Source organism: Nothoprocta perdicaria, unplaced genomic scaffold, assembly GCF_003342845.1.
Source record: "Nothoprocta perdicaria isolate Ctin4 unplaced genomic scaffold, notPer1 scaffold_124, whole genome shotgun sequence".
NCBI classification, from domain to species: domain Eukaryota; kingdom Metazoa; phylum Chordata; class Aves; order Tinamiformes; family Tinamidae; genus Nothoprocta; species Nothoprocta perdicaria.
In genome coordinates, this window is record NW_020454361.1 from 1,751,211 (window position 1) to 1,776,913 (window position 25,703).

The 25,703-nt window shown below is 63.7% G+C and overlaps 2 protein-coding genes across 2 annotated transcripts; one reads left to right on the forward strand and one right to left on the reverse strand.

The window, feature by feature from the left end:
- Nucleotides 1–11,037, forward strand: LOC112960403 (relaxin receptor 2-like). Its single transcript, XM_026054643.1, has 21 exons — nt 1–47; nt 635–735; nt 2,512–2,649; nt 3,196–3,285; nt 3,385–3,490; nt 3,755–3,826; nt 3,997–4,068; nt 4,360–4,431; nt 4,935–5,006; nt 5,213–5,287; nt 5,506–5,577; nt 5,894–5,965; nt 6,113–6,184; nt 6,440–6,511; nt 6,586–6,657; nt 7,554–7,783; nt 8,205–8,615; nt 8,724–8,939; nt 9,063–9,160; nt 10,407–10,482; nt 10,970–11,037. The coding sequence occupies exons 1-21, from the start codon at nt 1–3 to the stop codon at nt 11,035–11,037; spliced, it is 2,304 nt and encodes a 767-aa protein (XP_025910428.1).
- STARD8 (StAR related lipid transfer domain containing 8) lies at nt 10,819–25,129 on the reverse strand. Its single transcript, XM_026033204.1, has 13 exons — nt 25,071–25,129; nt 23,198–23,279; nt 19,134–19,197; nt 16,005–17,377; nt 15,000–15,173; nt 14,591–14,750; nt 14,111–14,309; nt 13,629–13,839; nt 13,276–13,390; nt 12,713–12,928; nt 12,324–12,541; nt 11,854–12,030; nt 10,819–11,271 (listed from the first exon to the last, which is right to left on the reverse strand). The coding sequence occupies exons 3-13, from the start codon at nt 19,188–19,190 to the stop codon at nt 11,154–11,156; spliced, it is 3,018 nt and encodes a 1,005-aa protein (XP_025888989.1). The 5' UTR covers nt 19,191–19,197; nt 23,198–23,279; nt 25,071–25,129; the 3' UTR covers nt 10,819–11,153.
- Between the last annotated feature and the right edge of the window lie 574 nt (nt 25,130–25,703).

Consider the following 25,703-nt stretch of genomic DNA (forward strand, 5'->3'; position numbering starts at 1 on the left):
ATGGGGAATATGTGCGTCATTACACCACAAGTTGATGAGAGGAGACAGTAGCCTGGTGCTCTGAGCAAAAATCTGATTTTCAGTGTTAGGGAATGGGTTAAATTTGTGTAGATCATCGGGACCCATAAAGAACATTTGAAAATGATGGGGAAAGGACATTCCTGGATCTTTACTAAGACAGTGCAGGGACCTGACATGGAGCAAAGCCTTGGTGGGAGTTTGCTCATTAAGCGGGACCCCGCAATAGGGCGCTGCCCCGTCCGAAGGCTCCGTCCCGTTGGAGAGGTGCTGCCGGTGGCTCCGGGCACGCGGGGAAGCGGCCGCTCCTGCGCAGAGCCGCCCCTCGTGCCCCGGCCGCTCCGGCTGCTGGTTTTACGGCCGGTATTAGCGGCACTTCGGCCGCGGCTCCGGAGGACACAGAGCTCCGGCCCCGCAGCGCTCCGTGGCTCCCACCGCATCTGAGCAGCCACTGGCTCGTCGAAGCCTTGACTTGTCCAGAAACAGAGCTCCTGGGGACGAAGCAGCCCCTTCCTCCTCCTCCTGCTGCTCTCCACCGCGGGTCCAGTGCCCGTCAGCAGCAGAGGACCCGCAGCACCTGCAGACCCCCCTTTCCCTTCTCCCTCTCCGCTTTCAGCAGCCCAGAAGATTCCCCAGAAGATTCCCTGCCCGGGATGAAGGCTCCTGCCATGAAGCTGCTCCTGGGCCTCCTGCTCTCCCTCCTCTCTGCTGCTGCCAGTAAGTGGCTGTCTCAGGTCACCACCTGCAAAACAGGGAGGAAATGGGAGATTTTGGCTGTGTTGCTGGGGGGCTGCAGGGAAATTTTATGAGGATTTTTATCAAAGTCTGGGTGGGTGGGATCTGCAGTCCCAGCACATGTCACTAGTGATGCTCTTGTCTGAAAATAGCCTTGCAGCCTTGAGAAAAACACATCGCCCGAGGAGCGCTGAGCAGCGCCGGCTGTGCCCGCTGACGCTGTTTATTGCGGCCGTGCCCTGCCGGCACAGGGCTTGTGGTGTTTTAAGAACCAGGCACAGCTCTTGGTACGGAAATGCTCAGCCCCGGCCGTGCTGCTGGGAGCAGATCGGGGTGCCCAGCCTGGCTCCCGCTGTTGCTGTCCCTGTGGGAAGTCCTGGTGCTCAGGGACACCAAGGGGCCGGGGTCTGCACGCGACGGCGTCGCCTTGTCCATCTTGAGCACGTTAGTTCATGGAAGTTGCAGCCGAGCCTGCCCCTCCGCGCGGAGCTCCTGCATGGAAGGGGCTGGAGCTGTAGCGTTCGCGGCTCCGCGGCGCTGGGAATGGCCCTCGCTCCCGATCGGCTGCAAACCCCGCCGGGAAGCGGTGCAGCCGGGAGCTGCTCCGAGCCTGGGTTACGGCTCGCAGCCATGCAGGGCTCTGCCAGGCAGCCCTGGGAGCGCTCCAGGTTTGGGGAAGGATTCATGGACTCTGCTCCACATCTTTAACACTTTGGATCATGTTGACTAAATCCAGCTGGTTTGGTGGGGATTTAGAGCCCTTATTTCCCCCAGAACAAACACCCCAGATGTGCCCGTAAATCTCCAGGACGGCTGGGGGGTCTCCAAGGCCCCTGCAGAAGATGAACGGCCGGGACACAGCCCGCAAGTGCTGATAACTCCAGCACCAAACAGCCATCATGGAAAGGGGGATATTTCCATGGTTTTGTGGAAAATTGCCTGAGCTGCAGATGCAGACAATCAGTGGAGAAATGCCATTCCCCTATGCTTAATGGCAGTGGGGAAAAAGGAGAGGGCAGGAGCAGGAGCGGGAGCAGGAGTAGAAAGGGAATCAGGAGCAGGAAGAGGAGCAGAAGTGGGAGCAGGAATGGGAGCAGGAGCAGGAGCAGGAGAGGAATCAGGAACAGGAGTGGGAGTAGAAGGGAAATCAGGAGCAGGAAGAGGAGCAGGAGCGGGATCAGGAGCAGGAGCAGGCGTGCGGTCCCATCCTGCCCCCGGCTCCGCTCAGCACCTCCAAGGCCCAGCAGAGCCCCCTGCACCGCCAGCTCTGCGGGCAGCTCTGTGACCGCTGCTCTGCTTTGCTGAAGTGCTCGGTGTTTCGCCGTGGCTCCCGGCGGCCGGTGGCATCGCTGTGCTGAGCTGTCCGGCCTCAGCCCTGCCACCCCACGCCCCACGCCGGCACCACGAGCCCCTTGCCGTGCCGCTTGGACGAGCCCCTTCAGGCTCCACTCCTGGCCCCGGCTGTCCCCTCCCTGCGTCAGAGCCGCGTTTCCTCCCTGCTTAATGTCCCGTGGCTGCAAAGTGCTCTTAATTGCACCACGGGCCATTAGCCATTAATAGCCTGGTGGTTAAAGGCAGCCTGGGGGACAGGCAGGGCACTCCCCGCTCCAGCCAGGCCGGGATCAGCGGAGCAGGGATGAAGGGATGGCTGCACAGACGGGCTGGGGGCTCCCTGTCTGCAACAAGCACAGGGTGGGGGACACCGAGCATGGGGCTGGGGACACGGGGACACTGAGCACGTCCCGGGCCCCTCCACAGAGCTGCTGCCACGTCCGGGCGGGCGCCCGTGTCCCCTGGGGCACTTCCCCTGCGGCGACCTGCCCGTCTGCCTGCCCCAGGCCCTGCAGTGCAACGGGGAGCGGGACTGCGACAACGGCGCCGACGAGGACGACTGCGGTGAGTGGCAGCGTGGGCAGTGCCCGTAGAGCGGCCCGTCCTGCCGGGACTGGGGGCCAAAACGGGTTGGAAAGGGATGAGGTGAGCTCGCTACCTCTGGGGAGCAGCACTTTGGGCCCTCGGGGTGGGAGCAGAGTGAGAACGGCAGTGCTGGCAGTGCTGGGGACCCCCGACGGAGCCTCGCTGTCTCGGTGGGGTGGCAAGGGAAGGACTTGGAGGGCACGTGGGGACAAGGTGCCAGAGCGGAGCATACGATGGGTGCACCAAGTGTGCAATGGGTGCACGGAGCACACGATGGGTGCACGCAGGGCACAATGTGTGCATGCAGCACATGATGGGTGCACGGAGGGCACAATGGTGCATGCAGCACACAATGGGTGCACGCAGGGCACAATGTGTGCATGCAGCACATGATGGGTGCACGGAGGGCACAATGTGTGCGTGGAGCACACGATGGGTGCACGGAGGGCACAATGGTGCATGCAGCACGCAGTGGGCGCGCAGATCGGGGTGCCGCTTCTCACCAGGGCTCTGGCCGTCGCACAGTGGACGCCAGCGGCTGGCTGCACATCCTGGGGGACATGCTGGCCGCGCGCAGCCGCAGCGCCCCGGCGCGCGCCGAGCCGCCCGCCTGCCGTAAGCCCCATCCCGCGGTGCCCCCGCGTCCCTGCCGGCCGCCAGCGCCGCGTGGTGCCGGTGCCGGAGCCCGGCGCATCCCGCTGCCCCTCGCTGCAGGGCTGGAGCGTGTGCCGGGGCGCTGCCGCTGCCAGGGGAGCACCGTGGACTGCATGGGCCGGGGCCTCCGCGCCGTGCCCGCCGCCTCCCCCAACGCCACCCAGATGTGAGTAGCTGCAGGGCAGCGGGCAACGTGCCCTTCCCTATGGATCCGGTCCGGATCGGTGCTGGGCTCGGGCCGCCCCACAGACGGGTTTGCTGGGAGGGGACAAGGCTGCCCCGCGGTGCCGGGGTGCAGGTGGCCATAGCGAGCTGCAGCAGCGGCGTTCGGGGACCCGATAACGGACCCGCTGCTAAAGGGCCCAGCGCTGCTCGCGCCCCGTCCTGCTCTGCCCCCCCGAGTCCTTATCTCACCCCTCTGCTCCTGCAGGGACCTGAAGGACAACAGGATCCATTCTCTGATGGACCACCAGTTTGCCGCGTACAAGAGCCTGCAGAAGCTGTGAGTGTTGCCCAGGAGCCCAGCACCCGTGATGTGGCATCTGCGATGCAGCACCCACGATGTGGCACCCGAGGCGGCCCCGTCCGTGCGCGCGGCCGCTTTCCTGGCCATGGCGCCCTGCAGAAACCGCCCTCCCTCTCCCTTTCCTTTCTGTGCTTTTTTTGCACCAGCTTCTTGCAGAACAACCAGATCCACTCACTCTCACCCCGGGCCTTTGCTGGCCTTTCCCAGCTCAAGATGCTGTGAGTAGAGGTGTGGGGGCGGCCGTGCCCTCTGCTCCGCCGGTGCCCTCGCTCTCCTTGCCCCTCTTCCCGTCGCTGTGTGCCCATGCGTGGGGATGAGCCCCCCGGAGCCGGTGTCGGGCCCTTTCCCCGTGTTGCAGCCCGGTTGGGGCTCCCTCGCCCCAGCCACGCAGCACACAGAGCCTGAGCCACGAGAAGCAGGGCTGGGCGAGGAGGAGAAGGGAAGAGCTCCAGGAAGGCAGTGGGATCCACACCATGGTGTGAAACCGGGTGTCTCCTCTGCTGGTGCAGGTTCCTCAGCCACAACAGGATCGCGCAGTTGAAGCCCCGGCTCTTCAAGGACCTCCGGCGCCTCGAGTGGCTGTGAGTGCCTTGCTGGGGACAAGCAGCATGAGCAGGGACGTGGGCGGTCCTGGTGCCCGCAGCGGGCGCAGTGCCGCAGGAAGGGGGCACGGTGGGCAGCATGGCACACGCACACACGTGCACACGCACGTGCAGCCTGCTCTGCGCGGCCCTAAGGCGGGATGAGAAAGCTCTAGCATCCAGTTTTCCTAACCTGTGGACATGGGCGGCACCCAGGAGTGCCTTTTCTGGGCTCACATTCAAGTCCTTCCCTGCTCCCTGAATGAGCAGCCCATTTGCACCAAGCGCAAGGGGCCCCTGGGTGCCGCAGGGTCCCAGCTGAGGGACACTGGACCAGCTGGGCTCCCACAGTGCCCAGGAAGGTGCCAGGGCAGCTCTGGGCACCATGGCGAGGGGCTGCTGCAGCCCTCAAGCTGTAGGAAGTGTGGGGAGCCCATGTGTGGTGTCCCTGGCACGCGGGCCGCCCGTGTGCGGCTCAGCGCGGCTCTGCCGTGTCCTCGCAGGATGCTCGACAACAACCGCATCAGCCGTGTGGCCCCCAGAGCCTTCGCAGGGCTGGCGTCGCTCTACTTCTTGTGAGTGCAGGGATGCGCTGGCTGCAGCGCTGCCGCTCTGCCAGGCCGGGTGCCGGCAGAGCCGGTGTGCGCCCCATGCCAGGCAGGCGCTGTCAGCCCCTGTCCGGCCGCCGGTGCCCCTGGGCTCTGCTGCCCGCGGTGCCTCGGCACTTGGCACAGCGGCTGCGTCCTGGGCAAAGGCTCCACTCCTCTCTTTGCTCCCCCAGGTACCTGCTGAACAACTCGCTTGCGGCCATGCCCAGCGCGTCCCTGTGTGCCGAGGCACCGCGGCTCAGCTGGCTGTGAGTACCAGCACAGCTCGCCATGCCGTGCTGTGGCGTACCATTCCACACCATGCCATGCCACGCTATGTTGTGCCACACTATACCATGCTGCACCGTGCTGTACCACGCCATGCCATGCCATGCCATGCCACACCACGCCATGCCATGCCATGCCATGCCATTCCACAGAGCTGCCGAGGCCGGGCAGCTGCAGCCGTGAGCTGTCTCCTCCACAGGGATCTGGAGGGCAACGGGATCCGGGCACTGCGCCGGGCGGCGCTGCGGGGCTGCCACCACGTCACGGTGCTGTGAGTACACGGGTGCCTCGGGGCCGAGCGGCACCGGGCTGGGCTGCGCTGGGCCCACGCTCCCTGCCCACACTGAGCTCTCCAGACACTGCCCCACTGTCCCACGGGCTCCAGCTGCTCCGTGCTCCCTGGCAGAGTCCCTGACGCCCTGTGGGACGCAGCAAAGGGCTTTTCCCAGCCACCTGTCCCTCTCCAGATATGTCTCCAAGCCCTGGCCCTTCGTGTCTGGGGATGTGGGGGAACAGGGTGTCCAGCTGGGGGTCCACAGGCCCTTGGGACCGTGTCCCAAGTGCCCCTCTCGCCCTGTGCTGCCCAGGATCCTGCGCAGGAACAAGCTGCGGTGGATCCAGGATGGCAGCTTCTCCCAGCTGAGCGGGCTGGTGGAGCTGTAAGTGTGCGCCCGCGGGCTGCCCCATGGAGGGGCACTGGGGCTGACCAGAGCAGAGCTGCCCCACGGCGGGCACGCCGGGGCGGGGAGCAGAGGACGGTGCTGGCCGGGCCCCGTGCCCGACCCCCCGCTCTGCTCCCCGCGCAGGGACCTGTCGGCCAACAGCCTGGCCGAGCTGCCGCCCTCCGTGTTCCGCGGCCTGGCGGGACTGGAGCAGCTGTGAGTGCAGGGGGTGCCGCCCCGCCGGGACCGCGCCGGGACCCCCCTGTGCCCAGACCCCTCCTGTGCATGGACCCCTATCCTGCATGGAGACCCCTGCACCCAGACTTTTGTCCTGTGCACTGAGACCCCCATCCTGCACCCAGACCCCCTGTGCTGCACCCAGACCTGCACCCTGTCCTGTGCACTGAGACCCCCACCCAGCCCCCTGCCCTGCGCTCCGGGCAGGCCGAGCTGAGCGCGCCGCTCCTGCAGGAACATCTCCTACAACCCCTTGAAGCGGATCCTCCCCGGGCAGTTCGAGGGCCTGGCCCGGCTGCGCTCCCTGTGAGTGTCCTCGTGTCCCCGCATCCCGGTGCCGCTCGTCCCGGCGCCGCTGACCCTGCGCGGCTCTGTCGCAGGAGCCTCCAGGGGCTGGACATCCCCAACATCGGCAACGTGACCCTGCGCCGCCTGGCCAACCTCTCGCACATGTGAGTGCACCCAGGGCGAGGGGACCCGCTCCGGCCGCCCGCGATGCTCGGTCGCTCCCTGGACATGGTCCTCGCTCGGCCGGGCTTCCCGAGAGCCACGGGGCGCCCGATCCACGCACAGGGCTTGGGACGGCTGGGAGCAGCGGCAAGGGGCTCTGCCCTGGAGCCCTCTGTGCTGCACGCAGGGCTGGGGTCGGGGGCACGCAAGGCAGATGCTCTGGGACCAACATGGGCAGCGGTGCTGAAACCTGCCGCTCAGTAACCCCATCCAGGGCCTTGTGCTGGTGATAGGGACCCGTTCTGCTCGATGGGGACCCAGAGTGTGCAGCAGGTAGCCAGGCAGGACGGGCATCACGGCAGGCTGGGAACGCCGCCAGGGAGGCGCCTGCCAGGGCCTGGCGGCTCCTCGGAAAGGAGAAAAATCACTAATTTCCTCCAGCTGCACCTTTGGAGGAGCTGTAACGAGACGCCTTTACATCTCCCTCGCCGTAATTGGGCTGTTTGGACTATCAATATGGTACATTTTCTACCTGACTTGCTAATAAGCAATCATTTTTCTCCCCTTTTATCTATAATTAGGCAGAAACGAGCCATGCATTGCAGTTCTGTAGTCATTTCCTAATGCAGAGCTTTGCTAAGCATCTACAGGATTGCTTTTATGAGGCTTGAAAGATTAATGCGAAATAATATACGGGGAAAATGCAAGTTGCTGGTAATGGAACCTGAGAGATTTGCAAAACGCAGTGGTTTTGCAATGTGTTTGTGGTGACGGCAGGTGAGAGGGGAAGGCGCCGCGGCTCTAGCCGGGACAGAGGGACCCCGGGCGCTCCCCGGGGCCGCTGCGGCGGGCGCCGCTCGCAGCGCTCGCCCTGCAGCGCTGCCGCCTCCTCCCGCAGCTACTTCCAGCGGTTCCAGTACTGCAGCCACGCGCCCCACGTGCGCAGCTGCAAGCCCAACACCGACGGCATCTCCTCCTTCGAGCACCTCCTCGCCAGCGTCGTGCTGCGCGTCTTCGTGTGGGTCATGGCCTGCGTCACCTGCTTCGGGAACCTCCTGGTCATCGGCATGCGCTCCCTCGTGGCCACCGACAACAGCCAGCACACCATGGCCATCAAGTCCCTGTGCTGTGAGTGGGGAGGCGGCGGGACGGGGACAAGCAGGGCACACGAGTGGGTGCAGATGCACACACGGGTCAGCCCCACTGCTCCCGGGGCCACCCTTTTCCCAGGACAAGGACTGTAGGTCAGGTCGTGCCTTGCTAGAGGGGCCTCCAGACGCATCTAGGGCTGCTTGGCTGCTGGTTTTCTTTCTGTGCTGAAATACGCATTTCTTGCTGTTCTTTTGGGCCATGTCCATGCGGGCTTCTGCCCTCCAGGCCAGGTCTACAGGCACCAGCAGCAGCAACTCAAATACACAGAGCTCTGACGTGAAAAGTTCTCCATCTCTCCACAGTGGCTCTGTGGCAGCCCTATGGCCACAGTGCTGGTGCAAAGGGCTCAGCTTGGACACAGGCGCTTTTTGCTGACCGCCCCTTGCCCCCCTCGCAGGTGCCGACTGCCTCATGGGCATCTACCTGTTCACTATCGGAGCGTTCGACCTCAAGTACTCGGGCGAGTACAACAAGCATGCGCGGGCCTGGATGGGCAGCCTCGAGTGCCAGCTCGTGGGCAGCCTGGCCATGCTCTCCTCCGAGGTGTCCGTGCTGCTGCTCACCTACGTGACCCTGGAGAAGTACCTCTCCATCGTGTTCCCCTTCGGGCACTACCGAGCCGGCCGGCGGCAGACGCTCTGCACGCTGGCGGGCATCTGGCTGCTGGGCTTGTGCCTCAGCGTGGTGCCCCTGTGCTGCAAGGAGTCCTTCGGCAACTACTACGGGAGGAACGGCGTGTGCTTCCCGCTGCAGTCGGACGGCAGCGAGCGGCCCGGCGCGCGGGGCTACTCCACGGCCATCTACCTGGGTGCGCGGCACCGGGCGCACACGCGCTGCAGGCACCGAGGCGGCTCTGCCCCCTCTAGCGAGGGCAGGGGGAATAGTCCTGAGCGCAGCTGACTTGTCCCCGCCTCAGGCTTGAATCTGGTGGCGTTCGTCACCATCGTGTTCGCCTACACCAGCATGTTCTACTCCATCCACGTCTCGGCGGCACGAACGGCAGAGCCCAGCGCCTGCGCGCAGGAGGTGGCCGTGGCCAAGCGCTTCTTCTTCATCGTCCTCACGGACGCTCTCTGCTGGATCCCCATCTTCCTCCTCAAGCTGCTTTCGCTGCTGCAGGTGGAAATACCAGGTGAGCCCCTCGCCGACGCAGCACCGGGCTGCAGCCTGGGCCAGGACCGGCGCTGGGACCCCCTTTTCCCTGCGCGGGGGCAGCCGTGCCGGGCTCCCCAACATGCCCTCACTGCCGGAGCAGGCACCGTCACCTCGTGGGTGGTCATCTTCATCCTGCCCATCAACAGCGCCCTGAACCCCATCCTCTACACCATCACCACCAGCTCCTTCCAGGAAAGGCTGCAGGGGCTGGTGCGGAGCCAGCGGCCGCCGCGCACCACGCACGGGCACAGGCGCCTTCCGTGCCCATCCCGCAGCTCCACCAAGAGCACGAGCCCCATCCCTTAACATTCCCGGGAGGAAGCACACAGCAGCAGCCACTAACCGCACGGGCTGCCCCGTCAGCCAGCAGATATCGTTAGTACTTTATTAATTACACGGATGGGAAGAACAACCCCAGTCCAAGTCAAACAACCTGCTGCAGTTACATATGACACAAAACAACAAGAAACGACCCTTAAATACAAAATACATGTTTTTTTAAGTGAATGTCACCTGGCGCTGAGCTCTACCGCCAGAGTTATATATTAATATTCCAACTGTACAAGTATTTATAGGTAGAAAAAAAAAAGAAATATTTTAAAAAAATATTAGGAGAAATATCACTCTCCCCAGAAGTTAGTTATATTATATATATATATGTAAAATATATATATAAAAACAAAGAAGAACAGCTGCGTGGTTGGGTTTTTTTATCACCATAAAAGAGATGATTTGTTATAGCAAAACTGCCACTATGCATTGCTCCTGCAATGGGTCGTGTTGCCTTCCAGTGGGAGCAGTGTCTAGTAATTGGGTCCCTGCCTAAAAGGAGAAACCAGGTCAGTTCCCGGTGCTGTCAGCTAAGGGAAGGACGGGACGGGACGGGGAAGCTGGTGCGGAGGGCACGGGGGCCGTGGTACAGGGAAGGTGGTGCAGGGCGCATCCCGCATCCGCGGCATTCCCCCACGGCACAGCACAGACCGCGTTTGTCCCCAACGCCTGGCCAGCACTCGGCCCGCTTTGGGGCACGGAGATGGGACAAGACCAAACCCCGCAGGTTCTGGTGTCTCGGCCAGGCTTAGAGCCCTCCTGCATCCCGACCCCACAAGCGCAGCACAGAACGGAGCCGCTGAGGGCTGGTCTCACCCCTCTTGCTCTAGGTGGTCACGACCCTCCTCATCAGCTTCCAGGTGGCTCTCAGGCCAAGCGCTCAGGACTTTGAGCCTTCAGAAGCCAGGGGGCTGGTTTCAAGGAACGGGGCCTGGCCCCCATAGCCAGGGCCTGGCCCATGGCTCCTGCAGCCCAGCACCAAAACCAGGGTCCAGCGGGGACCTTGAGCTGTGTAAGAACAAGGCACCGCGCTGGAGAGCTCCTTATTCTTCTCCTCTGAAGCTCAGCACCAACAACAGCAGTAGGCTCCTCCTGCCCCTCCACAACGGCTGTCATTAAAGGGTGTATAGACACCTACACACAGCCCCTCTCCTCCGCTAACAGCATCCTCCAGCACGTCCTCGCTCTAGGCGACTTGCCGCGTGTCCTCGGCCCCGCGCACAGCGTCCGCTCCCCCATGCCCGCGCCGCGCGCCTCCGCGTCCCCCTGCTCCCTTCCTGCACCATCACGGCTGCTCCCAAGGCTGGGAGCTGCTCCCAACGCCGGGAGCTGCTGCCCAACGCCGGGAGCTGCCCCCAGCGCCGCAGCGAGGCCGGCACCCCGAGCCACTCTCGCCGCCCCCCAGCAGACAGGCTGCTCCCCGGGGGTTTCTCCTCAGCCCCTCTCTCTGCCCTGGACACCCAAGTCGCTGTCTGCGGGCTCCCTCCTGCGCAGCGCCGGCCGTGCCGGCTTTGCCTCCGCAGGGACCTGCAGGAAGAGCCGGCCCAAGCAACAACACCCACTGGGGCAGGGGCTGGGGGGCTTCTCCTGCCCCGTGACGGGCCATGGTCAAGAGCTCTGCAGGGGGAGGAGGAGGGGGCTGTGCAGAGCTACAGACTCTGAAGGTGGCTCCTTCAGAGGGGCAGCTGGATCTGGGTAAAGGGAAACTTATAAATATGTGCCTGAGCGCGCACCATCCTCCGTGACCCCCTCCGCAATCGCGTGCCAGGAGGTGGCCAACTCCTCGCTTCCCTCTGGATGCTCCAGCCCCAATCAGCTGGGAAGTCCACAGTCCGTCAGGACAGTCCGTCTTCCAGGGGCCTCAGATCTTCGTCTCGGGGCCATTCGGACTCAACACTGGGAAGGAATCTCGGATCCTTGCCAGCTCCATGGCACAAAGATGTCCAAAGACCTTGTTGTACCACTCTGGAGATCGTCCCCTGGATAAGAGAACAACCGACAGGAGGCATGAGCGGGCCAAAGTCACTGCTGGCGAGTACCAAGGAGCAGAGCAGCACTTCCAGCTCAGGGACAGCCTAGTTCTTTATGGCATGGACTACGAGATGATGAACAGGCACGGTTTGATAGGAAAGGCAACGTGCCTTCCCCTCACCTCCCTGCAGGCACACAGCAAAATAAAAGATCCAAGAAACAGCCAGGCTTGCTGCAACCCACAGTGATGAACAGGCTGTCCCTTGCACCACCTGCCCTTGGAGCTCTGCGCGGCGCTTGGCTTGAAACTGGGGAAAAATGGTTAACACCATGTTTCAGCCCTCGCGCTAGCTAGAGCAGCGCTGCAGGGCTCACTGCCACACGCATTGCTGTGGGACAGGCGCTAACGCAGGGCTGGTGGCTCCGGAGCTGGCAGCTCCCGCCACGGCCTCGGCGCAGCAGCCTCCTCCACACGGGCGAGGGGCTGGAGTGCCCGGGGGCTGCGGCACCCCCGCTGCCAGGACGGGCACCGTCCGCCCCGTTGCACCCTGGCGCGTCACGGCGCGCGGAGCCACACGCTCTCCCCGTACCTGAGATCAGCCCTGCAGATGTGCGTCGCCCTGGAGCGGCCCATGCCGCTGGGCTCGATGAGATACTGAGACGTCAACACGACGGCCGTGACGCCTCCTTCCACCTGCAGCTTGTCGTGTTCCACGGACAGGGAGATGAGCAGGCAGGTTCCCCGGGGCAGGTCCGTGCACCAGCGCCTGCGCCGCAGAACAAGCGACGTGAGCCCAGGGCGCGGAGCGAACACGTGCAAGCCCGGCCAGCCCCTGCACCGAGCGCCCGCCGCAGCGCTGGCAACGTGCGGCTGGCAGCCACCAAGGGCCTCAAGGAAGCCACCAAAATGACCAGGTGCCTGCAGAGACCCTTGGCATGGAGGCGCAGCCCAGCAGGAGAACAAGACACCCTGCTCTGTGCACACACCCGACACCAGGACTGCTCCGCCAGTGACAGCCACAGGACGGGGGCAGCGGGGTCGGGTCCCTGCCGCGCTCACCTGAGCACCACGCAGTCCCTGCGCGGGTGGGGGGCCATGCTGTCCGTCACGTAGTGATAAACCTCCACGTTCTTGTCCAGCGCCTCCACCACCTTGCTCTGCAGCAGGTCCTCGTCCCAGAGGTGACGTTCCCGGAGCACCCGGTGCAGCACCGCGCACGGAGGGGCCTCGATGTCCGTGGAGACCTTCCATAACCGCAGCGGGTGCCCGTCCCCAACCTGCTGGGACAACGGGACGGGTCGGGCTGGCAGCCCCATAGCACTGGGCCGTCAGCAGCTTTACTGGTGCTGATCTCCCCTTGCTGAAAGCACCAGGGTGCCCAGCAGGACGGCAAGCGCCTATGGCTCCCTGTGGTCACAGGATGTATGTTTTCCCACAATAGCATTTACCTTTTTGCACGAGAGCTCCGTGTTGAGGGGCCCAGGATGGCTCAGCCAGCCCTTGAATTTCTCTGACGACTCTTTGAGCAGGTTCTGGATGCTCTGCTCGAAATAGGAGTGCAGATCCTTGCCCTCCCCTTGGCGCAGGACTTCGGACAGGGGATGTGGGTAAGCGTCTGCCGCCATGTAGGAGCTGCTCAGCTGCAGCAAGATGTCGTGCGAGACCTGCAGAGCCAACACACAGCTCCTCAGAAAGGCAGGCAGGTCTGCAGGCGTGAGCTGCGAGGCCCCAGGCGCAGGACGCAGCGGTTCTGCTGCCCTGGCATTGAGGAAGGTCTAAGCAGAAATGCTGCTAGCGCAGGCCAGTACTTATCCACCCAGTTACACATCTCCCCGATGCTGGGCACCACTGGGCATCCTCGCCCGGATGCTCCTTATCACTGGTCCTGCTGAGCTGGGATGCTACAGCTCCGCGCCTGGCCAAGGGGGCCAGGAGGGACAGACACGGCCCCTCTGAACGCATGTCCTGAGCATGGGGCGCCTTTGCACCCACCTGGAAGAGCTGCACGCACCTGGAAGAGCTTCTTGCAGTCCGTGATCATGTGGGAGAGCCCCTGCGTCGCAGCCATGTTCTCGTTGAGGTCCTTCTGGTCGGGCTTGCCCATGGTGCCCCTCTTGTGCATCACCCTGCGAAGGAGGGCACATGGCTATGGCCACGCAACAGGGAGATAAACCCAGACACCCTGATTCCCCCCGGCTTCCTGCTGTGCCAAGCAGGGAAGAGGAGCACTGTGCCGAGAAGAGGCTTGTTCCCACCGGGAATGGGCAGCCTGCTCTCCCCAGGACAGGGAAGGGGCAATGGAGAGAGCTCCAAAAGGAGCAGACATGGGATGCAGGAAGGTCGTGAAGGCCCCAGCATCATCACCTTGGCGAGGTGCTTTCCTTCTTGGAGACGTTGAGGTGGAAGATGGAGGGGGCCAGGCACACGGCCAGGTTGCCGGCCGTCATCTGGTTCTCCTCGGCGGAGGCGATGTCGCTGAGGAAGTAGAGCAGGGTCTGCAGCACCTCCCGGTTCTCGTCGGGCATGAGGATGATGGCGGCCTGCACGGCCTGCAGCCGCTGCTCTTTGGACACGACTGAGGGCACAGGAGAAACCGGGCTCAGCCGGACCCATCCCAGCGGGGAGTCACCCAACACTAGCTAATCAACGAGCCCAGGGTTAACTGATCGATGAGCCTGTTCCGAACACAGCAGGGGGGCAAAACGGAGACCCCTCTTCCCTGGGAGACCCTGCTCTTCATCCCATGTTGGCAGCCCCATAGCTGCCCCGCGGCCTTGGAGCGGCTCCCTTTGGAGCCCGGTGCTCTCCCGTGTCCGCGTGGCTCTGCCCCTTACAGCAGCACTTACACTGGTAGATTTGCAGGAAGGTCTCGGTGAGCTTGCTGGTGAAGATGGGCTCGGGCAGGTCGCGGAAATACTGCTTGAGCAGGTCGGCCACATCGTAGGCCGACTGCCCGTCGTAGCTGACGTGCTCGGGGCTGGTTTCGTTCATGTGCCGCAGCGCCTGGATGCGCGACTTCACCCCCGACTTACGGAAAATGCCGACCTGCCCGGGCAAGAACGGGTCCTCGGTGAGAAACAAGTGGATACAGGACCGTGTTGGGGGCCACAACACCCCAAGGTCCAGGGTGACCCTCCTGGGAGGCAGGAGAAGCCCCTTCCCTGCAAAGCCCCAGTCCTGAGCAGCGCTGGAAGGAGCCTGGCCGAGGGAACGCCGGGGGACACGGAGCTCCCGGGAGGGTCTCGGCCTCCCCTTCCCCAGGACGGGGCACTTGGCACCTTCCCGCTGGCGGTGCTGCGCTCGGGGCGGCGCGGGGCGCCCCTCACCTGGTCCAGGCACCGGCTGCGCAGGTAGCGCATCGCCTGCTGGATGCTCTGCGGCAGCGGCTGCCCCGTCCGCTGCACGTTGGTCACGGGCGGCACCCCGAACACCGCTTTGTCCCTGTAGTCGGGGACCTTGCTCCTCTTCATGAACTTGGGCACCGTCCTGCGGGGACGGCACAGAGACGTCAGCGTAACGGAGCCCTCCCTCCGCATCCCCGCAGAACGCACATGCACACACCGCAGGCACGGGCTGCAATGCAAGAGAGCGGCTTTTGAGCAGCCCACGCTGCATCCTGCAAGCCCACGTGCTTTAGTGCTTAGCTGTGACACAAAACCACCCACTCTTGCAGTGAACAGCATCCCTAACACTCTCCAGGGTGCGGCGCCCGCCCGCTGCCTCCCGCCAGCTCACCACGTCCAGGCCTGCTTGTGGGGCACCGAGTACTTCTCCATGATGGCCGTGAGGCGGAGCAGGGAGCACTTCTGGAGCAGGTTGAGCTGCGCCGAGGACTGCCGGTTGATCTCCAGCGAGGCGGAGTTGAGGCTGGGCCGGTGCGAGTTCTGGAAGCTGTGCCAGCGGAGCTTCCTGCGGGGACAGGCTAGCGGTGACACGGGCACGCGCTGCGCAGCCCATGGGCAGTGACGCCCGCGCACACCCAAGGGCTGTGCGGGCTCCTTCCCAACCCCAGGGCTCATGAACCAACCACTAGAATTGCTAGGAGCAGCATGGGACGCAGGACATTGACCAAGATCTTTTGCTTTAGAGGGCAGCTCCCCTGGTGCCCTTGCTGCAATCCAAGCTCCCTCTGCTTCCCAAAGCGAGCAGGGGTGCAGCACGTCCTGCAGCAGGACTTGGTGTCGGGAGGATGGAAACCTGCCGGAGCCCCATGCGGAGCAGAGCCTGGCAGGAGGGACGCTCTCCACACTCCCTGTCCGAAGGACCAGGGACACAAGGGGAGGGAGAAGCCCCGCTGCAAACTGTCCCCAAGCCCGGCCGCCCTGGGAGGCTCCTGCCAGGGTGTCCCCAGGCGCAGAAGGGCAGGGGACATTCCCAGCCTCCAGGTCCCTCCACCCCACCAGCCCTGCACTGCCCTCCCCTGCCCGGGGCTGCAGGAGTCGCGTGCAGCCTGGGCAGAGGTGTTGGAGCGCAGACCGGCAAGCGGCGGCCGCCAGAGCGCAGCAGCGGCCCATGCAAGCGCTTGTGCAGCAGCGGCCGCGCGAGCGCTTGTGCAGCAGCGGCCGCGCGAGCGCTTGTGCAGCAGCGGCCGCGCGAGCGCTCCTGGCTGCCGCTTGCTGCGCCCGCGTCCCCTCCGTCCTTGCCGCCACGAGGCAAAGCAGGACACAGCGGCTGCCCCAGCCCCAGGGCAGGATGCGCCGGGCGCTCGGTGTGAGCCGCGCAGGACCCGGCGCCCCTCACCTGCACGGCCGCGTCAGCGACGCTCCCACGCCCGAGTCCCGCCGCTCCCGCATCTCCAGCTCCTCGGCCTCGTTCAGGGAGTTGCCCGTGCTGTCAAAGTCGCTGGCCGACGTGCCCACGTCAGACATGGACTGCTCCTCGAGGTGCAGGCTCGAGGGGAAAGCGGGTTCCCCACCAGAGTCCGTCTCCTCCTCCTCATCCTCCTCCTCGCCCCCTTCCTCCCCGGCCAGCTCAGGGGAAACAGCTTTATACCAGAGCTCCACTTTCTGCTGCAAGCCCCACATGTGCTGCAATATGTCATCGAGGTTCTCGTACGTCACGTCCCCATCCCCCTTGCAGAAATCCTCACTGCTGCTGCACTCGGGCACGTTGTCGTAGACGCTCAGGCGGCTGCCCAGGGAGCTGCAGGAGCCCGTGCGCTGCCGGTAGCCGAAGGCGCGCGGGGACGATGCGTCCTCCACGCTGCTGCTGCTGCCGCCCCCCACCAGCCCCACTGAGGCATTCCCGGATTTCCAGGCGGCCAGGGAGCCGCCGCTCAGAGGACACAAGCTCTCGATGGAGAGGGACTTTGGGAAGGTGCCCGGCTTGTGGTCCCTGGGGACGTAGACCAGGCAGTCTCCCGGGCACACGGTGCGGCGCGGGTGCTCAGCCCCGGTCCACGCGCTCCCGCTGTCCGTGGCCCCTTCCAGGTCCTCCAGGTAAAGGCCACCGCGCCTGGTGTCCGAGCTCGCCTTGCCCCCTTGCGAGCCCGACCCACGGTTAGTCCTGTACGACACTGAAAAGAAGCGTTTTTTGCCATGGAAAGAAGCGGATATTCCTCTTTTAGGGCAGCTGCCCTTGGCGGCTGTAAGGTCCCCATTGTGCTTCACCGTGTCCCATGCCAGTGTGCTGGTGACACCGCAGTTTGGGGCATCCTTCTCTTCCGATCTGGTCTTGTCTTTGTCCTTCCTTCGGAGGGACTCGATCCTCTTTAGGAAGCTGCGAGACCTTCGTTTCCGGGGTTTCTCCTTGGAGCCCTCGCTCCGGAGCGAGGGCTGCTCTGTCAGGGAATGGTCACTTAGGCTTTGGCTGGATTTGGCCCCGGGAGCAGCGCAGCGCACGGGGGAAGGCTCCGGCGGGGTGACGGCGATGGCGAGCGCGCCGGCCGCGCTGCCCGTGCTGCCGCTGCTGCGGACGGACACGGCCTCCAGGTTGGCGCTCAGCTCCGTGAGGACGCTCTCGCGGCTCGACGCCTGCCTCGCCGCGCAGCTCGGCGCATCCGAGCCCTGCGAGAGCGCGTCCACCGAGCCCACCCTCGACCACCTCTTGCTCTCCCTCTGGAAAGCCCAGCGGTCGCTGATGGCGCACAGGTCTTCCTCCTCAGAGTCTTCATTCTAAGGGTGTCCAGAAACAGGGGACAATCAGAGCAGTGGAGCACACAGAGCACGAGCCGCGAGCATGGTCGCTGAGGGACCCGCCATCCCCAGCCGAGCCCCGCGCACCGCGGAAGACGCTCTTTGTGTCTCAGAGCGCAGCAGCAGCCGCACCGTGTATTTCTATCGGCCTGAGGTGCCCTGGGGCTGCTCCCACCCAGGGGCGCCGGACCCGCCACCCCGTCACGTCGGAGCAGGGACAGGGCCAGGCCAGCCAGGCACACAGCGACACAGCAGCCCTTCCCTTCCAACAGATCTGTTCAGACCAAAAGTGCCCCCGAGTTAGGATTCAACCCAAGGCCTCCGAGACCCAACAGGAAAGTCCCAGGTCCAGCCAAGCCATCCCTGAGACCGACCCCATTCCGCATGCTCTGCCCTAGCGCTGATAGGATGGAGCAGAGGAGGACGCAGAGCACTTAGGTCCCTCCTGAGATGCTGCTTTGCGTGGAGAGAGAAGAAACACCAGACAGGGGAAACCCTGCAGAGCTGGATCCTCCTGCATTCATCCAAGAGGATGCCTGCCCGGCCCCTGGCACCGTCACGTTCCGCACAGGCTGCTCCTTCTCCGTTCTCCGTTCCCTTCCTGCATGCGAACCGAGGCAGAGGAAGGGATCTGGGCGTCCAAGGCAGCGTGATTTCCCAGCCCAAAACAAGGGTAGTTGGAACAAGTAGGAATACACCCATGTAATGATTTCCATATGCTTAATACTAAACTGGTGTACATTTTACATGTATTATTCATTAAGAGAAATATGAAAAGTTTGTTATTAATATGCCAATAGGTTTTTTTATGCCAAAACACAGTCCATCAGCTTCCCATTAAGGGATCTGCACAGAACAGTTTGTTTCTTCAGTAAAGCAGGATGGTCATGAGAAGGTATCCGAAACATCGGGCTACTTCCTTCAGTCGGTCTCGCCACCGCAGCCGGCAAGCTGGGGCTTCCCTGGACCTTGGGTGGCCAAAGTCGCAACTTCCCGAAAACAGTGGCAAACAGAACAAGGGACAGGGCAGAGCAGGAGCGTAGGCTGCCCCGACCGGCCCTCCCAGCAGCCGTCTCCTCTGTCTGCGGCATTTCTATTTTAATCCCACCGCCCTGGGGCTGCTGCAGCAGCCGCGGCACAAGCAGCCGGGGCGCCGCGGGCCCCCTCTTCCCGCCCCTTCGCTTGTTTGTGCTCCCAGAAGGGGATCCGGCCGCGGGAACAACATCCCCCCCGGGGCCCTTCCCGTGACTCCGCGGGCCGCTGGGAGCCCTCGGCTGCGCACGGGGCAGGCGGAGCAAACACCCCACAGCAAACACCCCGCGTCCCCGGCCCGGGAGGGGACCAACGGCACCGCTGGCACCGGCCACCCTGCCCGGGACGCACGGACAAAGCCAAATCCAGGCACGACACAGGACACCTGGTGCTGCGGCAACTTCCAGCTGGTGCTGGGAATGTGACGGAGAAAGAGGAGCGTAAAGAGCCACCGGGGCTGCCCTCCACGGAGGGCTGCGGAGCAGCGAGCCCATCAGCCCCGGCAAAACCCAGACGCCAGCTCAGCCTCCTGCCCAGCTCCCAGGGGAGGCAGCTCCACCCCAGCTCCACGCTGGCTCAGTCCCCAGCAGGGGCAGAGGGAAGGGCTGGTGTCACCTCCAGCGAGCGCCAGCCCTGACCGGCAGCGCCGCTGCGGAGGAGGAGCGCTGCTCGCGAGCCGGCCGCCGCGGAGCCCGCCACGTACCTGCTTACGCTGAAAGTGGACTTCCAGCTTCATGGAGGCGCATGTGTTCAGGGTCATCAGCCTCCTGCAAGAAAACAAGAGCAGCTGCGCTGGGCTCTGGCTTCCTGCGGGGCTTCTTTTTCCATCTAAGAGCTCTTGTTGCACATTGTCACCTGCCACCAAACAGCTGGGGACTGGGGGATGGAAGGGACACGCCGCACGTGGGGCAGCTCTGAGGTTATTCCCAGAGGAGCACACGATCCCGGGCCAGGTCTGTGTACCCGGCTAGGGGACGGGGCTGCCGGAGTCCTCGCGGCTCCGAGCACGGCAGCGTCACCGCAAGCCCCCGGCACAGCCGCCGAGGAGGGGTTTCCAACGGCTCCAGCACGGCGAGGCACGCGTGCTCCGTCGGAGGCCAGCGGGGCCCTTGCGAGCACATCAATCAGAAGGGCAGGTCGTGCCGGCCGAGCCCGTGTGCTCGCAGCTCCTCCGGCCCCCTTTGCTCTCCCGCAGCAGCAGCAGCAGCAAAGGCGGCTGCAGGTGGGTGCATGCTTTGGGCGCCTTGGCCACGCGTCCCCAGGGCGCTTCCTCGGCGCCCTCGTCCCCGCTGCAGGCAGCGCCGCGAGCAGCCGGGCTCTGCGGCTGCCACCGGAGCAGCCCCGCGGCCCCCAGTAACCCGCGCGGCTCTCGGTTCCCAGCGCAGCGACCCCCTCTCCCCTTTGATCCTCAAGGGCCTCGCGCCAGCGGCGCCACCAAACACTGGGGCCATTCTGGTTTCACGTTATGAGTGCGGAGCCCTCACAACGCGACAAGTGTCTCCAGGCGAGGAGATCAAAGGCAGCGCGACTCGGTGACCCAGTGGGTTTGATGCCAGGGCTGCTTCTGGCTGCAGAGGCCCCATTGCAGACAGTCTTCACTCGGCACACGAGTGTGTGCGTGCTCAGTCTGGCTCGCGAGGGCCCCGCTCCGGCGGGACCCGGAAAAGGATCAGGAGCGGGATGAGGAGCGGCCTCTCCCCAGCTCCGGCCTTAACTACGTGCTCAGGTGGGACAGGGAGACACGATCCCCTCCGCGGCTGCTGTCGGGGCTCTCCGGGCAGGCAGCTAAGCCATGGGCTGAGGGCGGATCGAGTCCCCCTGGCTTTATCTACTGCTCCGCTTCCGATCTGTTGGGTAGCGGTTTCCAGGAGGAAGCCGCCAGCGCAACGGCTACGGAGCAGGCAGGGAGAGCCCGGCAGGGAGGGCAGATGCCCAGCACGAGCCCGTTAGAGCCCTGGGGTGCCTGCAGAACCACGTCTGCTCCGTGCTCGCTGCACGGCAAACGATTCCCGGGCGGGAAGCGGCACCGAGCGCACACCCGGCTACCTGCCGAGCTGCGGGCCGAGCGCGGGCCAGCAACGCACGGGGGAAGGACAAACACGGTCAAAGCGCTCTCAATACGCACTTTCATGTGCACATGCTGCAGGAATCCAAGCGAGACCGCCCCACGGGGTGACCGCAGGAAGGGGACGGCTGCTCGGCGGAGCCATGGGGATGTGAGTCACCGTGTCCGTGCGGAGCAGCCGCAGGGGCCCGGGCAGCGCGTGGCCGCCGACCCTTCCCTGAACCGCTGTGCTCGGTCCTTTCGTTCTCCAGGACAGAGCTCAAGGCCCTGTTTCCTTCTGCTGTTATTTACCGAAGTGAATGAACCTCCAATTACCTCAGCTTAATTAGCAGCTTCGTAAGAGCTACTACAAGCACAACACAAGTTGTGTTCCAGCATGCAGTTATCAAGCCTGCAGAGTTGAAAAGAGGCAGGTTCGTTCATTCACGGTTTGATGAACGCCCCTTGGGCAGCCCCTGGTGCAGCCCCTCGTGCAGCCCCTGGTGCAGCCCCTCGGGCAGCCCCTCGGGCAGCCCCTCGGGCAGCCCTGCTGCACGGGGCCGGGCTTGGCAGGCGCACGCTCAGCGCCTGCACAGGCACCTCATGCTCATCCCATCCCACGGCTTCCCTGCCGTCCCCAGTGCCCGGCACCCTCCAGGATGCTGCAAGTCAGTGCCTGGGGGCAGAAAAAACAGCTCTGATATAAGGACAGGCGTGCGCCCAAAACTGACGGCCGACACTCACGCTGGGGCTCAGCTCGCAGGAGCTCAGGCTTACCGAGAGCCCCTTGGGCTTACCCGGCTGTCCCCAGGAAGGCCGGGCTGCGCCACAGGCACCGGGGCTCGGGAGAGAAAACTCATGTGACTGACAGGAGCAGGGGGCAGAGCTGGAAGCCAGGAACCGGCTTGGCGCGAGCAGCAGCAGTGTCAGACACGCGCCCTGCTCCGCGGAGCGGCCTCCCACGCTGCTCCCGCCGCCTCGGCAAAGGGCTCCAACTCGTGAGCTTCCGCAGAGGGAGCGACAGGGAAACTTGTCTGTGCCCGTGGAGAAGAACATATGTACAGGGGGGTTCATTTGCTCGGAAGGGCTATAGGTTTAATTTCCCTTTTTGGGCTTTTTGTTAGCCAAATGCTGCCTGTAGCCTCATTGAGGACCCTCAAGGCTGTACAATAGCTTTGGAAAGTGGCTCGGGACATTGCTGTTCCAAGAAGCCTGGTCCTTCGCATCCCATCGGAGCACGCACAGCCCCGAGGCGGCAGCGAGGAGGGGATTGTACAAGCAGGTAGACAGGACCTGGTCCAAGTTTGGGGAGCAAAACGACCTGGGAACCTCCTCCAGCCAGGCAGGCAAAGACGAGGGGACAGCAAAGCTGGGGCAGGAATGGCTCCTTACCCAGCACTTCGGAAGGGATTCAGCTTCCCCACCCTGCTATGACTGCAATGGGGAAAAAACACGATCTTGCAATGCCCCAGAGGAGCTAAATCGGGGCACCGCCGCCCTGCCCAGCAGGGCAGCCCCGCAGTGCAGAAGTGATAAATAACAGCTCGAGTTCCTCTCTCGCCCTCTCCTTCGCACAGAAGTGCCCGTGGGAAGGAAAGCAAGGCCGTGCTGAACGGGCAGCACTCGGTTTCTCGTGGCGCAGTCGCTGCGGGGTCACAGACATCGGGATTGCTCCAAAAACACAACAGCAGGACCTGAGTCACCCGCGCGGCCAGGCCAGCACAGCCAACGTGGGCAGCCGGACAGGGTCGGGGCTGGGACCAAGTCTTCCCTCTTGGAGATATTTTTGCTTGGTGATGACAGCAGCATTTACAGAGCTCATCTCCAGAATACCATAATACATTCTCTGCCAAAAAAAATACACGGTGGCATCTCTTGGAGCTATTTTCAACCCTGATGCTGCAAAGAGTAGTGCGTCTTTGTGGAAAATATATCACATTGCTGCTGTTGCCAGGCACTCGGGATGACTAACGTTACTCACACAAACTGCGCGAAGGCCTCTAGCCACGCACTTCATTAACAGAAAAATCCCTAGTCAGAATAACCAGCACAACGTTTATTCCAGGGAATGAGAACGAACCTATAAAAACAGACTCAGCCTGGCAACCCCAGCCCGAGCGTGCAGAGCCACCGGTGAACCCCGCAGCCCTAAAGCCGCACGTCGGGGCGGGTGGCAGCCTGCAGCTCCCGCACGGCACCCCTCACCGCTCACACACCCCGTGCTGCACGTCTGCTTTTGTCTGTGGGTGGGAGCACCGGCTGACAAAGCGGAGCTCTGTCCACAGAGAGGATTTCAGGCACCCTGACCTGAATTTGCCTTGCAAACAACCGAGTAAAATCCCTGCTCACAGAAATGTGATTTCCAGAGCTGTGACTGCTTTATTCTCAGAGGCCTTATCGAGCATCCTTGCAGACAAAGCCATACAAAACAGGTCTGGGGGAGAACATGTCCCATTGACCTTCGGATCCCGAGGATCCTGAGGAGCCCTGTGTGTTCCAGTCACTTCAGTTTCCCTCCCATCACACTCTATCCAACAAGCCAGCACATTTCCAGACTCAGAAGAACAGACCATCCAACCATCAACAAGCAACCCATGAACTATGGGGTTCAGCCCCTTCCAGGTGCTGTTTCTCCACCCCAGAGCACGTCACGCCTGGAGGCAGGAGCCACCTTCCCCGCTGTGCCCACGGTCCCCAGGGAGCATCAGGGTAGCAAGCGGTACCTGCAGAGCGATTTGAGCGAGTCCTGGTCCAGGAAACTGTGGTCCCTCTTCACGGCAGCGATGTCCAGCGGGAACAACGCGTCTGAGGAGAGATGGGAATGAGTGACTGCCTCTGAGCTGGCCCCTGCACCGGCCGTCCCGAGCCAGCGCGAGGGCGGGAGGAGGCAGATGGCAAAAGGAGGAAGAGGAGGAGAGACGCAGAGCAGGGCAGCCGAGGAGGAAGGCAGGAGAGCAGCAGAGCGGCGTGGGAGGCCGCAGAGCCAAAAGGAGCCGGCAGGGCTCGGTATCGAGGTGCCCGTGTCCCCAGGCTGCTCACAGGCGAAGAAGCCACATGAGAGAAAAGCCGCCTGCAAGGATCAGACCCAGCCACGGTGGAAGCGTCATCATTCACAGCCCAAATCCCACCGCACATGCGGAGCACAAAGCCTGGAGCTCAAAGCACAGGATAAAATCCCGAAGGAAGACGCAGGGGTGCAGGAGGGCTGTGTCCTGGGCCCACGGCGCTCTGTGCAGAGTGGCCACCTCGCAGATCCTGCCCAAGAGGTGTTTTAGTGCCCGTCCTCTGTGCCTTATCCAGCTAGTGCAACACATCCACCCCGGGCTTGGGGCTACTGCCGCGGGGACGGAGCTGGAGGATTTTTCAGGTGAGCTGGAGCAGGGCAGAGAAGCACCTGGGGGCTCCCCAAAGCCCCGCTCGCATCGTCAGCCCCGGGAGAGCCGCGTGGGGCAGCGACACGGGGCCCGGACAACTAACACACGTGTCCGGCTGGGGATGAAGCTACCGAGTGTGATCGTCCAGGGAACACTGAGCCCAGCCAGCTGCGGGGAAAAACAGAGCGAAAAACCCACAGGATGCGGAAATTTCTGCTCTGCGAGCCTGGAAAAGGGTCCTGTTTATTCATAGATCCAGCATGCAGCACCTGATTCTTGTTTGGAGCTGCAGGCACCGCCCCGGCCGACACCTGGGGCCGCGGGCTCTCCTGCAGCCCCGGCCGGGAGGCTCCCAAAATAGAGCGGGGAAGCAGGGATAGCACGGGGGCCGGAGCGTGCAGAGGCAGCGGCTGCTCCCCGCAACAATAGCCGCGTCCGCCGCAGCTTCCGCCCATTGTCCGGCCGGCCGAGCGCGCGCGGCGGCTCCGGCACCGCTGCCGCACCTGGGGCACGAGGGCTGCTCCGAGCGCGCACGGGGGCAGCCGCTGCCGGCACCCGCCCGCGCTGCCGCGGGGCCTGCGGTGCACACATCCCGTGTGTATCCCGTGCGCATCCCGCATGCATCCATGCACATCCATGCGCATCCCGTGCACATCCCGCATGCATTCGCATGCAACCATGCACATCCTGCGCGCATCCGTGCACATCCCACATGTGTCTATATGCATCCTGCATGGATTCCACATGCATCCGCACACATCCCACACACACCACGCGAGGTTTCTCTTCATGTTCACAGGTGCAGCCCTCCCTGCCAAATGACAGCCGGGAGGGCACCACGGCCGGGAGCTGCGGGCAGGGAGGGAAATGCCCCTTCTGTGCACGACCCGCCTGGGCCCCTGCCCTGACACCCAGTCCGACTCCAGTCTCCCTGCAATCACCCTTGATATTTAGTTCAGATTCACAACAGAGGACTACGCGCAGCCAGGAACGCCTTGGTCACCACCCTGGGGTGATGGGGAAGCCTCGGGGGGAAGAGAGCACCAGAAGACCCCCCCCCGCGCCCCCTCCCATCCCAGAGCCCGTGCGTAGCCAGAGTGCTCCGTGCTCGGAGCCGCCGGCACAGGAGCCTCTTGGCGCGTGGCTCCGCGTCCCGGGACGCGCTGCCGCCAAGAAAGCCCCAAGCAGCCCAGCGCGCAGCCCGCGCCGGGACTGGCCTCACCTTCGTAGAGCTGGGCATACTGCGGGAAGCCGGCCGCTCGCAGCCACGCGCACGCCCTCCTGGCCTCGCTTTCTGAAAGAGAGTAAACACGGCGTGAGCGGGGCGTGCGGTCCCAACGGGCTGCCCAACGGAGCGCAACTACGGTGCAAAAGCAAACGGGAACAAACGCTGCAAAGGACTGCGAGCCGCGATGCTGCACGGCGTCCTCCCTATCCACCAGCCACCTGCGCAGGCTGCAGGTGACAGCGCTGGGTGATGATGCACAGTGCTGGGTGACAGCGCTGCGCGATGCACAGGTGGCCCTCGCCCTGGTCCCACACTTGCTGCACGGGGCAGTGGGAGCCGTTGGACGGGACTGGACGGGGCTCGGAGCTGCAACCTCCACGCACAGCATGGCTGGCCCTGCCGCCCATCCCGAGAGCCGAGCGCCTCATCCACGGACCCGCACGAGTCCTCCTGCACATGCCCAGCACCCGCCACCATCTCCTGGGAAACGAGTCAGATTCTCAGGACTTGGAGAAAAACAGCCCAGAGCTACAGCCCCCAAAGAGAAGGGCTGTCCGGTGTCAGCAGCTCACTGCCTGCTCAGATTGATAGTTGTGACAGGGTCTGCCCTAAAACACAGAAAATGGC